The sequence below is a fragment of the Macaca nemestrina genome, chromosome 10, assembly GCF_043159975.1.
Source record: "Macaca nemestrina isolate mMacNem1 chromosome 10, mMacNem.hap1, whole genome shotgun sequence".
Lineage (NCBI taxonomy): Eukaryota > Metazoa > Chordata > Mammalia > Primates > Cercopithecidae > Macaca > Macaca nemestrina.
Window position 1 is genome coordinate 29,376,328 of NC_092134.1, and position 16,573 is coordinate 29,392,900.

The 16,573-nt window shown below is 48.1% G+C and overlaps 1 protein-coding gene across 9 annotated transcripts in view; it reads left to right on the top strand.

The window, feature by feature from the left end:
• Positions 1-16,573, top strand: part of LOC105497726 (putative tetratricopeptide repeat protein 41) — a 93,421-nt gene that overhangs the window by 65,678 nt on the left and 11,170 nt on the right. For 6 of the 9 annotated variants that reach the window (XM_011769035.2, XM_024797939.2, XM_011769043.2 and 3 more), the window contains exons 12-14: positions 564-711; positions 1,905-2,057; positions 14,051-14,184. In XM_011769035.2, the coding sequence (XP_011767337.2) occupies positions 564-711; positions 1,905-2,057; positions 14,051-14,184 (435 nt within the window). Of the gene's footprint in view, positions 1-563; positions 712-1,904; positions 2,058-3,694; positions 4,458-14,050; positions 14,216-16,573 lie in introns of those variants that run through there. The other 3 variants (XR_011608907.1, XR_011608908.1, XM_071071212.1) reach the window with 3 other exon arrangements.

Sequence of the window (16,573 nt, forward strand, 5' to 3'; positions counted from 1 at the left end):
TGGCTTAAAAACCACTTTCTACTTTTTAGGAGTCTGTATTATTGTCAAAATATTTAACTCTCAATAAAGGAACAAAATTATGGGGCCTTTGCAGAGAGTGCATTCCCAAGGGTGTGCGTATCTAGGTACAACGCAGTATTTATTAATTGGGTTTGTGAGACTCATTCGTGTGCTTCTTGTTATAAGGCTGTGTAGTTCTATTGTGTCTTGTTGCAGGGCTGTACTGGCTGCCTTTTGTAGGGCTCAGTTACCTTGGTGATAACTGGCTTCATTGTATCCATATTTTCACTCTATTTCTGATCTGTTCATTTGCAAACAAACTCAGAATTTGGTTTCAATCTATTGTCTTGGCTCCTTGGCTCTAAAACTGCTGTGCATACACAAACATGTTGCATGAAAACCAATGTCCATGCAGTATATGTCAGTAGTGGATTTATTAAGAAAAACCTGCCTATTGCCACTGATGAAATGATATTAAATGCCATGCCTATTGACATCTTAATTCTTTTGTGGGAAAAAAAAATCCTTAAGCATCATATTCTTTGCCAATTTATTCCCTGCAGTCAGAGTTTTGAACAACCTGGCAAAGTCAGCATCTGAAGAATACTTGAAAGAAAACCACATTTTGGAATATGCAACTGAAATTTCCAACTTACTGGATAACAATCCCCGTAATCAAGCTACCATGAAATACATCGAAGGTGTTCTAATGTAAACATGTATTAAAATTTTTTTTTTTGTTTTTTGCACTAGCTTTTATTCTTACAATTAAGATACTTAACCTACAACTGTTCATCCATTTCCTGACTAACTGATTTAGTTAAGAAATGCTGATGGTTAACGTTTTTATTCTCTTGCTTAGTGGTTCTCAGCCAGGGGCAATTTTGGGCCCCTCCCCACCCAGGGGACTTTTGGCAATGCCTGAAGACATTTTTGTTGTCATGTCTTGGATGATTGTTATTGGCATCCAGTATGTAGGGGCCAGGGATGCTGCTAAACATCACACAATGCACAGGATAGCCCCCTACAACAAAGATTTATCCAGCCTAAATGTCAGCAGTCCTGAGGGTGAAAATAGTGCTCTAGTTTTTAAATTTTTTTTAAGAGTCAGGGATCTTGCTCTGTCGCCCAGACTGGTATGCAGTGGTGCAATCATAGCTCACTGAAAGGGGATCAAGCGATCCTCTTGCCTTAGCCTGCCCAGTAGCTGGGACTACAGGTATGCACTACCATGCCTGGCTTACTTATTTATTTATTATTTTTTTAGAGATGGGGTCTTGCTATGTTACCCAGGCTGATCTTGAACTCCTGGCCTCAAGCAATCCTCCTGCATCAGCCTCCTGAGTAACTGGATTACAGGCAACAGCCACCATGCCCAGCTCTCTAGTTTTTTAAAAAAGATGTACAAATTTTGGCCGGGCGCAGTGGCTCACGTCTGTAATCCCAGCACTTTGGGAGGCTGAGGCGGGTGGATCACAAGGTCAGGAGATCGAGACCATCCTGGCTAAAACGGTGAAACCCCGTCTCTACTAAAAATACAAAAAATTAGCCGGGCGCGGAGGCGGGCGCCTGTGGTCCCAGCTACTCGGGAGGCTGAGGCAGGAGAATGGCGTCGGCCCGGGAGGCGGAGCTTGCAGTGAGCCGAGATCGCGCCACTGCACTCCAGCCTGGGCGACAGATCGAGACTCCATATAAAAAAAAAAAAAAAAAAAAAATAGATGTACAAATTTCTTATAAATCACTTTGAAGTTCTTGCATCTCTACTATTATAAATTGCTCTTTTTTATATTTTCCAGGACAGATTTTTTATATAAAATCCAAGATGTTTATGAGAATTATGATTGACTGCACAATGAATGTAACCAACATGCCCAGTAAAAAACACACATGTGTTTTATTTTCAGGTTCGTTGCTGGAAATACCTCTCTTGCAAAAATGAAACTTCAAGAGTGCTTAAATATCAGGAAAAGCTTGTTTGGCAAGAAAAACATGCTGGTTGGAGAAGTTATGGAATTTTTAGCAGATTTGCTATTTTTTCCCCAGAGAGATAGTAAAAAGTAAGTTTTTATGAAATGTTTCAAGAAGTGTGTCTCCCTGTCTCACCGCCAAAAGTGCCCCCACCAGTGACAGGGAGGTCTGGGGTTACCCCTCAGGGGTGACTCTGGTAATACTACTTTAGCTCAAGCCCTGCTCAGAAGCCTGGGGATTCACCCCGTCATAATGTATTCAAAAGGAGCTGTTGGACTGGATATGGTGGCTCACACCTGTTAATCCCAGCACTTTGGGAGGCTGAGGCAGGTGGATCACTTGAGGTCAGGAGTTGGAGACCAGCCTGGCCAACATGGTGAAATCCCATCTCTACTAAAAATACAAAAATTAGCTGGACATGGTGGTACGTGCCTGTCGTCCCAGCTACTTGGGAGGCTGAGGCAGGAGAATTACTTGAACCTGGGAGGTGGAGTTGCAGTGAGCTGAGATCGTGCCACTGTACTCCAGCCTGGGCGACACGGCAAGACTCCTGTTTCGAAAAAAAGAAAAAGGAGCTCTTGGCTCACAAGCAGTGTGGAGGTTCTGGCAGTAGAGAAAGGACATAGGAGTACAATGTGGTTGTAAGTGGTTCCCAGTGCCACTCACAGGCCTTGTGAGGAAGATGCTCTTACTTCTGGGTCTCCACGCAGCCCTCAGCCATGGCCATTGTCTACGGTACAACACTGTCCTGCCCTCTCTTCCGCAAGACCTAGGCCAGAGCCTCCAATGCCTCAGGTCATGTTCACCAGCTTCCCCTCCTTACTCAGGGAGTCCTCTTGTTCTCCTGTGATGTGCGGGGTTCCCCTCAGTGCCTCACACTTGTAGGTGCCACCCTCCAGACCGACTGAGTGTGAGCATCTGCCAGGGCTGACCGCTACTTTTCTTGGCAGGTCTGCTATGAGAGAAGGTTCTTTGTGAACTCACAGAGAGCCATGTACACACTTGCTTCCATAGCCGATTTAACTGCCTGGATGGTCAGGGATGCGCTAGGCTACATTATGAAGTTGTGAAGTTTTGTTTTGGTAGCCCCTCTTTCCTCCTCTCCCTGAGTTCGTTTCCTGGGCTCTAAGTTTGTCTCAGACTGAGTGCATCAGCCCCACCAGGGCCCAGGGCTTCAGCTGCTGTTCCATAAGGTGAGGGTTCTCTGTTCCCTGGCTTGCTTTTCTATTTCCATTTTCCATGTTCCTCCATGTCATTTTCCTCCCACCCGACAGGTGACCTCTTGCTGCTTTTGCTTCCAGAAAGAATAGGATATTGATCGTCTCTTAATACTTGAGTGCAAATCAGTATTAACCCTTTCTAAAAGGCATTTAAAGGGTAACTACCTTTTAAAGAGTAGCCCAATTAAGGGAGGACCTAAGGGTACAATAGTGGGTGCTATATAGTGGTGGTGAGATGGTGGGCTCTGGAGTCCGATTGCCTGAGTTCACCTTTTATTTCTGCCACTTAGTAACAGTGACAAGTTACTGTTAAGGTCAAGCACTTAACATCTTGGTATCTCATTCATTTCCTCCTTGGTAAAATGAAGGGAGTAACAGTATCTTCCTGGCAAGATCTTTGTGAGGATTAAGAGATCCTATATGTAAAGAGTTTAGCAGAAAACCTGGCACACACTAAAAGAGTCTGATAAATTGAGTCATTCGTATTTTATTATTTTGCTCCCCAGCAAGTGTTTTTTGAGGCACTTGACACCACATACGCCGCCTCTTACTCATATTGAGACCAGCACTGTGAGCAGAGAACAGGACTTTCTTTACAGAAGCAGAAAGCTTGACTGTAGAACTGTTGCCTCGTAAAAGAAAAATCTAAACACGTAGCATACTGACTGAGTCATCTCTCCTGCCTGGCTGCCCCACCGCAAATCACGAGACACTGAGGACTGCTGGACTATTCCGCATGGCCGTACACAGATGGCTTGATGACCATACATGGATGGCTTCCTCCAGGCCTCACTGTCAACGGCCAGCCTTCGGAAACAATGGAGAAGCCGGCCGTCTCTTTGTTGAAGGTTATCCTTAGGTGACTGTGTCTTTCGTGTTGGTTCAAACCAGGAGACATTTTGTTACATAACTTGACTCACCTCTCAAGCATGTAAGGACCAGGGGCCCTCGAGACAGCACTCAAGCACCACAGAAATGATCCATGGGATCCTGAGGGCCTTGTAGAAGGGGTCTGGGTAGAGTTGGACAAATGAGGTCAAATTAAAAAATTAAAGTTAAGAAAGCAGATGAGAGAAGAGTGAACAAAATGTTTGAAGAGGAGCAGTGACAGATTCTTAGTGAAATGATTGTCATCTACTTTCCCCCAACCATTTGCCCATCCATCTGTAATTATCCTTCAGTCAGCATCCTCGGCACAGTCACCTTATGGAATGGCAGCTGAAGCCCTGGGCCCTGGTGGGGCGAGTGCCCTCAGTCTGAGACGAGCATAGAGCCTGTTATGCCCAGACTGTTTGTTCCCCAAAGAAGACCACCAGAGTCCAGAGTCAAAGCCAAGCGGCAAGGATCTTTACTACAAGTTCGAACCTGGTCCCTCCTTTACACAGTATACAAGAGGGCCCCGAACAATGCGAGCGTTTGCTTTTTATAGCCCGAAAGTTGTAGGGGAACAAAGAAATTCTTTTGGCTCCTGCGCTTTCAGTAACCTTGAACGGCTGTCTCCTTATCGGAGACTTTCCAGGTGGTGTTTGTACTGAGCTCAGGGAGTTTGAGAGATATATGGTGGTGGGATGGGAGGATGGGATGTGTTTGTGCTAGGCTCAGGGAGTTTTGAGCCCGGGGCTGAGGAATGTGCCCAGCTCCTTTCATTCCCCCCTTCTTTTCAGGTATCTTTAGAGCCAATCTTGGGTCTTATAAGTCTGATTCTGTTTCAGCGTTTACAGGTTGGTATTGGGCTCTGAGGACCATGAGTTGTACGGTGTCAAATCTCTCCCTAACAAATTGTAAAATTCTGTTAACAACACAAGGTCCTACGGTAAGCAGAAATAGTAGACTTAGCAGGGGTCCAAGGAAGGGGGCTAACAGAGAAAACATAGAGGAATTCCACCATTGGTCTGCAGCTGAAGCAAACTGCCGTGTTTTTACTTCAGTGCTTAACTTGCGTAACTGTTGGACCCGGTCCTCTACAAGTCCTGATTCATTTATGTAGAAACAACAGTCTTCTTTTAGAAATATACATGTACCACCTTTTTCTGCAGTGAGTAGGTCTAGGGCCCTCCGGTTTTGCAAGGTTACCTGAGCTAGGGACGTGAGCTGCCGCTGAAGGGAGGCAAGGGACTCAGCCGACTCCTCCATAGCAACGGCAAATTGTTGGTATAACTTGTTACTTTCTATGAGGGTGTGACCTAGGGCTCCCCCCGCCAGTCCGGCCGCAATGAAGGATGCGGTGAGGGAGATTCCTGCAATGAGGGGGAGAAATATGGCTCGTGCAGGTCTTGGTCTAGGGTCTGGGTGAATAACAGCACTAGTCCAGTTACCGGTATACCCTAGGAACTCGCCAGCAGTTAGTAGAGTCAACCGGGGAACTAATGTGACAGGGAGACATAGTAGGTTATTAACAGAAGGACTAGGTAGGTTCTTAGATAAGGTTCCATTACACCAGAAGAATATGCCTGATGGAGCCCTTAAGGTAATATTAGGGGGCGTTGCAGTGATGCTGCAGAGGCTGGAATTGGTTCCTGAGAAACAGTAGGGAAACTTCTCCTGACTGGGGTTTAGGTATAGGGGCACGTTCAGGATAGGAGCATACGAGAGGTTTCGGAGGTTGTTAGCTTGGGCAAAGGTAGAGGGTCCCCATGGCAGAGGGACAGCTGTTAGCGGTGGACGCCCTAGAGTGGCGCACAGGAAGCAGCCAGACAGGCTATGAAGTCCTGTAAGGTTAGCAAGTTCTAGTCCTTCTTGTAATAACTTTAACCAGGAGAAAGGACGTAAGTCTTGTGTTAGTCTGTTTTCCTGTCGTTGGATATTCCCGTGGACCAGGGGCAGTACTTGCACTAGGCCTCGCCACAGATAGAGGTGACTGCTAGGCCATGTGGAGGAGGGGGAGTAGTATACAGCCCCATGTTGAGGTGTGGTCCAGCGGGAGTTCCAGGGGTCTCTAACTATCCATGTATATGGAAAGTCTCTATCCCGTCTACGATAGAAGGGCCATTTAGGGTCTAACTGTTTTCTCTCTCCCCAATAACGGGGTCTGTGGATGTTACAATAGTTATAAGGACAGCCAGCATTTTGGTGCCACCAATAGTGTTTACAATTGTATTTAGTCTGATCAAACTCAAAGCATATTATTGGTGTCATAGGTTTGGCTATTTGAAAACCAGTAAAATTTAGTAGAATTGGGCTGTTGCACCCTGAGGAAGGGCAATCAGCACTGGCCAATAATTTTCCGGGCTTATGAGGTTGCCCAGGGTGGGTTCGGTTTTCATAAAGCCAGAATCTCCAGACAAAGGGATTATGAGCTGGTTTTGTGATTTCTCCAGCGGCCACTAGGGCGACTAACGTTAGGGTTAGACTACTTAACTGCATGTTTGCAGTGAGCTATGCTGCCGGCGCAGGGTGAGTTTTAAGGGGTTGTTCCTAGCTCTGTCCACAGTCCACGTGTCCGGTGCTTCAGCCGCCGCCGTGATTGGTCCCAGAAGATCAGAGGTTGGGTTCACTGGCTTGACGTGGGTGTAGGTGTAGTGGATCCACGATGCGATGCCTTTTACCTTCAGGGCGGTGGGTGTGGTTAGGAGTACCTGGAGTGGTCCTTTCCACCTGGGTTCTAGGGTCTCTTGTCGGTGTCGCTTGACCAGGACCCAGTCTCCCGGCTGGTACGGATGGGGTTTCGGCGGGGGACCGGTCTCATATAGTTCCTTCAGCTTGGGCCAGATTTCTTGATGAATTTTCTGCAAGGCTTGTAGGGAAAATAAGAGTTCAGAGACATTTTCTGTTTCGGACTTGAGCAGATCATCTTTTAGGCCGGGAACTAAGGGTGGGGGTCTGCCATACATAATTTCATAAGGAGTAAGGCCCAGTCTGTAAGGGGTGTTACGGGCCCGGAACAGAGCGTAGGGGAGAAGGACCACCCAATTAGCGCCAGTCTCCATAGTCAATTTAGTTAAGGTCTCTTTTAAGGTCCGATTCATTCTCTCTACCTGTCCTGAACTCTGGGGCCTGTAAGCGCAATGTAGTTTCCAATTTGCCCCAAGGATGGAAGCCAAATCCTGACTTACCTTAGCGACGAAGGCCGGCCCATTATCTGACCCTATCTGGACGGGGAAGCCATACCTGGGGAGGATATCTTCCAGGATTTTCTTTGCTACAACCTGAGCAGTCTCTTTCTTGGTGGGGAATGCTTCAGTCCACCCTGAAAAAGTGTCTACAAAGACAAGTAAGTACCGATACCCGTATTTTCCTGGCTTTATCTCAGTAAAATCTACTTCCCAGTAGATACCGGGCCTGGTTCCCCTGAGCCTTGTTCCCGTTGCAGCCTGGGATTGGGGGTAGGCGTTGTTAAGCTGGCAGACTTTGCAACTTGTCACGATGTTGCTGGCCATCTCGGCTGTATGTCTGAATTTGAGCTTAGAGCGTCTGATCAGGTCTATCATCCACCGAGCACCCAGGTGGGTGGTTCGGTGGATGTGTTCTAACATTTGTTGTCCTAATTTTTCTGGTAGGATGGTTTGGTCATTAGTATCAGTCCACCACCCATTCTGGATCTGTTTCAGGGGAAGCTTGTCAATCCACTGGAGATCTTGTTCTGAATAATCAGGGAAATATGGCAAGTCCCGGGGGCCCGGGTCAGGGAGCTGGAGTGCAAGGAGTTGGCTGGGAGCCTTCGCCACCTTTTTTGCAGTTTGGTCCGCCAGAAAGTTGCCTTGAGCAGTTGGAGTAGTTAGTTTCTGATGCCCTGGGCAATGCACAATGGCTAACTTTTCTGGCCTCCATAGGGCTGTTAGCAGGGCTAGGATTTCTTGCTTGTTTTTTATTTCTTTTCCTTCAGCCATCAGTAACCCCCGCTCCCTGTAAATGGCCCCATGTATATGTGCTGTTGCAAAAGCATATCGGCTGTCTGTATATACCGTCAGCTTTTTCCCCGCCCCTAAGGTAAGAGCTTGGGTGAGCGCTATTAATTCGGCCTTCTGGGCCGATGTCCCCGGGGGCAGGGGTTCCGCCCAGATTACCTTAGTCTCTGAAGTCACTGCCGCTCCAGCGTACCTCTGGCCCTGATGCATGAAGCTGCTCCCATCAGTGAACCAGACGAGGTCGGCGTCAGGAAGTGGGCGATCCTGCAGGTCTTCTCGAACTCCGTGCACCTGAGCTAGTATCTCGGTGCAGTCATGGAGTGGGGCGTCCAGGTCCGGGTTGGGCAGCAGCGAGGCAGGGTTTAAGGTCGTTGGGGGCAGGAAAGTTATCCTGAGAGGATTTAGTAGTAATCCTTGGTAGTGGGTGAGTCGGGCGTTACTCATCCATCGATTGGGTGGCTGTTTGAGTACACCTTCGATGGCATGTGGGGTAACGACCCGCAATTCTTGCCCCATGACAAGCTTATCAGCATCCTGCACCATCAGAGCCGTGGCTGCAATCATTCGGAGACAAGGGGGCCACCCGGCAGCCACTGGGTCTAACTTCTTTGACAGGTAGGCAACTGGCCTCCGCCAGGGGCCTAAGTTTTGAGTTATTACTGCCTTAGCGATACCTTTATTTTCATCTATGTATAAGTGGAAGGGCTTGGTAACATCAGGTAGTCCCAGTGCAGGCGCGGAGAGTAGGGCAGTTTTAATCTGTTGGAAAGCCGACTCGGCTTCGTCTGTCCACTTAAATGGCTGCTGCCCCCGTGTTGCCTGATATAGGGGTTTAGCCAGTTCTGCGAACCCAAGTATCCATAGTCTGCAAAACCCCGCTGACCCCAGGAATTCCCTCACTTGTCGGGTGGATTGCGGCCTGGGGATCTGCAGAACAGTTTGTTTTCGGGCGTCTGTTAACCAGCGCTGCCCTTCTTTAAGCAGGTATCCTAGGTATGTTACCTCTGATTTACAGATTTGAGCTTTCTTTGCTGAGGCTCGGTATCCTAGATTTCCCAGAGCTTGTAAGAGACCTTTGGTCCCTTGGATGCAAGCTTCTTGGGTCTCAGCAGCAATCAGGAGGTCATCAACATACTGTAGTAAGGTTATTTCAGGGTGTTTGCGTCGGTACTCACCCAGGTCTTCATGGAGGGCCTCATCGAACAGGGTAGGAGAGTTTTTGAATCCTTGCGGCAGTCTGGTCCATGTCAGTTGGCCACTTATGCCTCTATCAGGGTCATTCCACTCGAAGGCGAAGAGCTTTTGGCTCTGAGGGGCTAAAGGCAAACTGAAGAAAGCATCTTTTAAATCTAAAACAGTGTACCATTGATGTTTAGGGTTTAGGGTGCTTAGGAGGGTATATGGGTTAGGCACAGTTGGATGTATGTCCACAACCCTCTTATTGATTTCTCTTAAGTCTTGTACAGGTCTGTATTCTCCACTATTAGGTTTTCGTACCGGCAACAATGGAGTATTCCAGGGTGAGTGACATGAGCAGAGGATTCCTTGGTCAAGGAGCCGGCGGATATGCGGGGCAATTCCTTTCTTGGCCTCTAGGGGCATCGGGTATTGGCGTACCCGCACGGGGTCTGCCCCAGGTTTAAGTTCAACAAATAAAGCAGGACGGTGTTTTGCTAGTCCTAAGCCCCCCGTTTCCGCCCAAGCTTCTGGATATTGCTGGAGCCAGGTTGCTATGTCCTGGTCAGGGGCCGGTTGCTCCTGGTGGAGCCGGTACTCATCTTCTAGGGTTATAGTTAGGACGGACACGGGTTGATTGTGGGAGTTGGTCACGATGGGCCCCTCAGGGAGGAAATGGATCTGTGCTCCCATTTTAGTTAGCAGGTCTCTCCCTAATAGGGGACAGGGGCTCTCAGGGATAACCAGGAAAGAATGGGTTACATTCTTGGCTCCGAGGTTTACTGTTCTTTGTGTTGTCCATGGGTATTTCTTAACTCCTGTGGCCCCTTGTACCCACGAGGACTTGGAGGATAATTTTCCATTAGTTTTAACTAAGACTGAGTGCTGTGCTCCCGTATCGACCAAGAACTGGACTGGGGACCCCTCCACTTGCAAAGTTACCCTAGGTTCGGGGAGGGGATCCGAACCCCGTCTTCCCTAGTCTTCATCTTGAGTGACTAGTACGGGTGTAGACCTAGGGGGTCCCTGTCCTCGTTGTTTCTTTTTGGGGCAGTCTCTTACCCAGTGGCCAGCCTCCTTGCAGTAGGCACATTGGTCTTTTTTCAGATTATCATGCCTGGGGGGCCGCCTGGGTTGGGTGTACTCTGGCTGTAGATGCTCTTTCTGTACTACTGCTGCCAGGACCTTGGTCATTTTTTCAGTGGCCTTAAATTGCCTTTCTTCTGGAGTATCTCTGTTATTGTAAACCCGCTGGGCTATCTGAAGGAGGTCCTGAATCCGCTTTCCTTCCAAGTCTTCTAATTTCTGGAGTTTTCTTTTAATATCTGGGGCTGCCTGATTTACGAATGACATTACAATAGCTGCCTGACTTCCTGGAGCCTCTGGATCTATGGGGGTGTACTGTCTAAAAGTTTCTATTAATTTTTTTTAAGTAGGTGGCTGGGCTCTCTGTCTTTTCTTGCCGAATAAAATATATTTTAGCCAAATTAGTGGGCTTGCAAGCAGCTGCCCGGAGACCTGCCATTAGAGTCTGGCGATAAAGGTGTAGCCGTCCCCTACCTTCTGCCGTATTGTAGTCCCATGCCGGCCTGGTCAGAGGAAAGGTCGCGTTTATGAGGTCGGGGTTGGCAGTCGGTTGACCGTCGTCCCCCGGGACCAGCTTTCTAGCTTCTACCTGTATTCTCTCTCGCTCCTCCATGGTAAACAAGATTCGGAGGAGCTGCTGACAATCATCTCAAATGGGCTGGTGGGTGAACATGACACTATCCAGTAAAGCCAGTAAATCTTTGGGGTTGTCTGAAAACCGAGCACTCTGAGCCTTTTAGTTATACAGATCACTGGTGGAGAATGGCCAGTACTGGAGCTTGGGGATTCCTGTGTCATCTGGGGGTTTTATTTCCCGAAGGGGTAAAGCCACCGTGGAGTCAGGCGGCTGGGGGGGGGCCTAGTCCGCGAAGTGCGCCCTCGCGTCCGCCCCCCCAGCCTTTTAAAGTTACTTTCCCTTTCAGCGAGCCCGCCTCCCCTCCGCCTGCTCCGTCCCTCTATCTTTCTCTCTAATTTTTCCGTTTCTGTCTAAATCTTTGATTGACATACTTACAGGGTCTTTTCTTTAAGTTTCTATCTCATTCGCGCGCGCTTTCTCTCTCTGTCTCTCTGTCATCCCGTGTCCTTTCTCCTTTATACTCAGTCTCTTTCTCTGACTCTCCACGTCTGCCGTTTTCTCCCCTTTCTCTTTCCGATTTCCCTTCTCACTTTCTCCCTTTCCCATCTCTATGGTCTCTCTCTCACTTATTTTTTCTTCTCCCCAGTCTCACTTTCTGTGTCTCTTTTTGTAAAGGAATGTGGGTTAGAATTAGGTTGTGGGTTGGAATCCCTGTAAAGGAAATCCGCGCTGGAAGCCGGGAGCCCGGGGACCGGGGCCGCGAGCGCGCGCCGGAAGCCGGGAGCCCGGGGACCGGGGCCGCGAGCGCGCGCCGGAAGCCGGGAGCCCGGGGACCGGGGCCGCGAGCGCGCGCCGGAAGCCGGGAGCCCGGGGACGGGGCCGCGAGCGCGCGCCGGAAGCCGGGAGCCCGGGGACCGGGGCAATTCAGACAGCGAGCGCGCACCCGGGGACCGGGGCAATTCAGACAGCAGGCGCGCACCCGGGGACCGGGGCAATTCAGACAGCAGGCGCGCACCCGGGGACCGGGGCAATTCAGACAGCAGGCGCGCACCCGGGGACCGGGGTCAGATTCAGACTGTTGCCCGGATCGCGAACCCGCTCCGGCAACTCAGATCGCAATTTAAATCAGAAGAGAGCCAGGGGACGTCTCCCACCGGTCTCCACTGGCCGTCCTATAGCGCGTCCGCCAGGACTGTGCCAGCCTCAGTTTCAGACCTCGCGAGTCAGAGATTCAGATTCAGAACAGACACACAGACACAGACAGACAAACAGAGACGAGCCAGCTCACCTATCAGTAGATCGATCCTAGCAGATCCGTTGACCAGGGGTCTGGTGGGCTTGGGGAATCCCGGACGAGCCCCCAGATGTTATGCCCAGACTGTTTGTTCCCCAAAGAAGACCACCAGAGTCCAGAGTCAAAGCCAAGCGGCAAGGATCTTTACTACAAGTTCGAACCTGGTCCCTCCTTTACACAGTATACAAGAGGGCCCCGAACAATGCGAGCGTTTGCTTTTTATAGCCCGAAAGTTGTAGGGGAACAAAGAAATTCTTTTGGCTCCTGCGCTTTCAGTAACCTTGAACGGCTGTCTCCTTATCGGAGACTTTCCAGGTGGTGTTTGTACTGAGCTCAGGGAGTTTGAGAGATATATGGTGGTGGGATGGGAGGATGGGATGTGTTTGTGCTAGGCTCAGGGAGTTTTGAGCCCGGGGCTGAGGAATGTGCCCAGCTCCTTTCAAGCCCAGGCACTTCTTCCCTTACCCAGCTTACCCATTTTGTCTCCTCTTATGAAAGTCATCAGAAACAACCCCAAAGTGTCCTCTGCACTTTTGACCTTGTTGGCCTTCTCCTCCAAGCATTTGACAGAGTTGAAACTACTCTCCTGGGTGATCAAGCTGGCTCAGCTTCTTTTGTGGGTTCCTTTTCTCCCCCTGCCGCTTGCCCAAACATCAGCATCCTCTTGAGTTTGGTTCCTGGGCTCCGTGCTAGTCTCAGAGGGAGCACATCAGCCCCACCAGGGCTCAGGCCTTCAGCTGCTGTTCCGTAAGGTGAGCGCCTTTTGTCTCCATCTTCTCAGGCATCCTTCAGCAGCAGCAGCCATGTGCTTCCATCTGTTTACCGGACATCTTTACTTGGGTGTTCCACTGGTACTCCAGAGTCAATGTGCTCAAGATTGGACACATCCACCCCTCACCCCCTGACGGAATTCTCCTTCTCCCACTTCACTTGGTGCAGACACCATGGCATCATCTTAACGATCCATCTTAGCAATGTTTATCATCAGTCACTGTGCTGACACATTACACTCATTTTCTTGTTTAATCCCCATAACAACTCTGTTATCTGATTTTTTTTTTTTTCCAGACAGGATCTTTCTCTCTCACCCAGGTGGGAGTATGGTGGTGTGATCATAGCTCACTGCAGCCTTGAACTCCTGGCCTCAAGTGATCTTCCCGCCTTGGCCTTCCAAAGTGTTGGGATTACAGGCATGAAGTACTGTGCCCGGCCTATTATCCCCATTTTGAACATGAGGAAGTTGAGGCTTAGGAGGCTGAGATGCTTGCTACCCAGCTCTTAGGTGTCAGGGCCAGGGTTAGCACCTGGGAAGTCTGATTGAAGAGGCCCTGAACCTGACCACTGTGGCCCACCGCCACATCTGCCTGACTTTAGAGCTTGAGCTCTTAACCACATGACTCTCTGCACACACAACAGCCCCCCAGCACCCCCGGCATCAGCACCACTGCATCCAGTGCAACACCACACCCTAGCAAACCTCCCCTTGCACCTGTGGCCACTGTGTCAGCTCAGACCTTCGTCGATCTTCCTCTGGCCTAACTAGTCTTCCTGTCTGTGGCCTCACCTGTTTCAGTTTGTCCTCCACACTTCTGCCCGGGCAGATTCTAAAATGTACATTTGATCATATCAGGCTCTTAATGAAAACTCTTCACTGTTAAAGTCAAAATCCTTAGGTTTGCACTCAAGGTCCTTTGTGGGTGGACTCCTGCTTCGCTCTCCAGTCTCTCCTCCTACCTCAAAGAAATTCTCAGAGGGCAAGAGTTAGTCATACTCATCTTTGCTCCCCAGTCCTAACACCAGCATTCAGTAAATGTTTGTTGAATGAATGAATGAATGCGTGCCAGCCTTCTTTGATGCAAACTTTAATTAAATTTCTCTTTTCTAGATCCCAAAGGAAGCAAGTACTTAAATATTATAAACAAGTGATAAAAATAAAGGAAAATGCAGAAACTCTGGCTAAGTCCTCACTCCTCAGGAAGCAGCTGAACATCAGCCTCAGTGATACGTTGTGTAAATTAGGTAATCGTGCCCATCTATTTGTTATAAGCAGGTGACTTTTCCCTTTGTTTCACCTGCATACTTTGCTTATTTTTAAAAAGGCTCCATTTTTGAACCAAGCAACTCCTGTTTCACAAACTTTAAACTATTTTTTGCTACCTACTTACGTTCTCCTAGTAGGAAAGATATCTCTTAAAATCGTTTCCATCCCATTTTTCACTCTTTTGTAGGCTGAGCTCCCTTGCTTGACCACACCCCTCCCCCCGCCCCCGTCAGTGTAGGTTCCCACCTTTCTTCCACTTCTGTCCTAAGACATTGTCTCTACTGTATATGAATAGCTTTCCATACCTTTTCATCTGTGATGCCAAAGTAACATGTGACCAGAAATAATGACATGGCTTTTCACAAGGGCCCACCCTTGATTTTAGCTGTAAGACATAGGTCTCGGCTGTGCGCAGTGGCTCATGCCTATAATCCCAGCACTTTGGGAGGCCGAGGCGAGAAAGTCACTTGAGGCCAGGAGTTTGAGACCATCCTGGCCAACATGGTGAAACCCTGTTTCTACTAAAAATACAAAAATTAGCCAGGCATGGTGGCACACACCTGTAGTCCCAGCTACTCAGGAGGCTGAGCCAGGAGAATTGCTTGAACTGGGAGGCGGAGGTTGTGGTGAGCCAAGATTGCACCACTGCACTCCAGCCTGGGCAACAGAGCGAGACTCCATCTCAAAAAAACAAAACACTATCGGGGTCCTGACGTCTCATTGCCACAGGGCATTATCTGTACTTCAACCAAAACAAGTGATTTTCAACCAGGGATGATCTTGCCCCCAAGGATGAAAGTCTGGAGAAATTCTTGATTGTCATGACTGGAACTTGGGGGCAGGTTGGGAGATGGGAGTGCTACTGTCATTTAGTGGGTGGAGGCCTGGGATGTGGCTGAACATTTTACAATGCCCAGGAAAGCCCCTCACAACAAAAAATTATCCACCCTCAAATGTCAGTGCTGAGGTTGAGAAACCCTGACCTAAACCAGCTACTTTTCCCAGCATGTGTGCTTACCATCTGTTTTACAAGAAAACGTGATTGCTTTCAGGGTAGTCACTCGCTGAGGAGGAAAAAAGCTTTAAATGCCTGATATCTGTAGGAAAGAATATTTTCAATGTGCAGGTTTGGGAATATGTGTGTGCATTTTTTTTTTTCACTAAATGTTTCTAGGCTGAAGCAGTTTTACAAACAGAAAATACAGATATGAATTTAGAGAAAGTTTATGGACAAAGAACTAATATGTTTAATCTGATTGTTTCATATAATATTCTGTTATGTAACAGCTTTTGTGTCTGGTCTGTGATGGAGGGATAATATATTCATTTACTTTCAGATATGAAGGCATCTTTAATAGCAGCAATTGCAGTTTTTTTTTTGTGACTTGTTAAATAAGTCTACATTTCAATTTTGCAGTCAATACTCAAGGTTGTTATGACCAAGTATTTTTATGTGAGGAGTCATCTCTTGCCGTCATTATCTCCTGCTGTTGATTGAAGTTGATTCCTTTAATATAAGGTCCACTTCTGGCCCACAGGAACATTGTAGATGGTTAATCCAACTGCTAATGTGAGATTTGTATGCTGTGGTTTCAGTCGGTGATGGTGAGAGCAAATCAATAACTTCGGTATACAAAGGCAAGAGTGGAGGGAGGGAAAGTAGTCTGTTTATGAAGACCTCTGAACCAGCTGTCCTTCAACATGTAACAAGTATTTTTAGTTTTCCTACCTTTAGTGGAAATTTTCTATCTAAATGGAAATGTGCCTGAGTGGACTCCATAAAATAAGAAGTAAGCCAGAGCTGCAAATTGTTGGGACTCCTCACCATTAATCATTTTTAAAGATATCTTAGGCCCTCTGCAGTAAAGTGTTACCAAACATTAGTCCTCAAAGCAGTTCACTTTGAGGTCAACAGCTATGTATGTTTCATGGGAGTTGGATTATATTATACTATGTATAATATAATATGCATGTATAATTATGCATACTATGGTATACATATAATTACACTGCATTTATTCAGCAAGCCTTTAAGTACTTTATACGTTGTAATGCATATCAGGATGATATGGTGGTATTATCTTACCCAACTAGATTGTTGATCTGGGGTGGTTTGGGAGAATAATTTACCCTATAAAGAAAAACAATTCAACTGGGTGTGCTGGCTCGTGCCTGTAATCCCAGCACTTTGGGAGGCCTAGGTGGGAGAACTGCTTGAGCCCAGGAGTTGAGACCAGCCTCTGAGCAACATGGCAAATCCCCATCCCTGCAACAAATACAAAACATTAGCTGGGCATGGTGGCTCGCACCTGTAGTCCCAGCTACTCGGAAGGCTAAGATGGGAGGATCACTTGAGCTAGGGAGGTC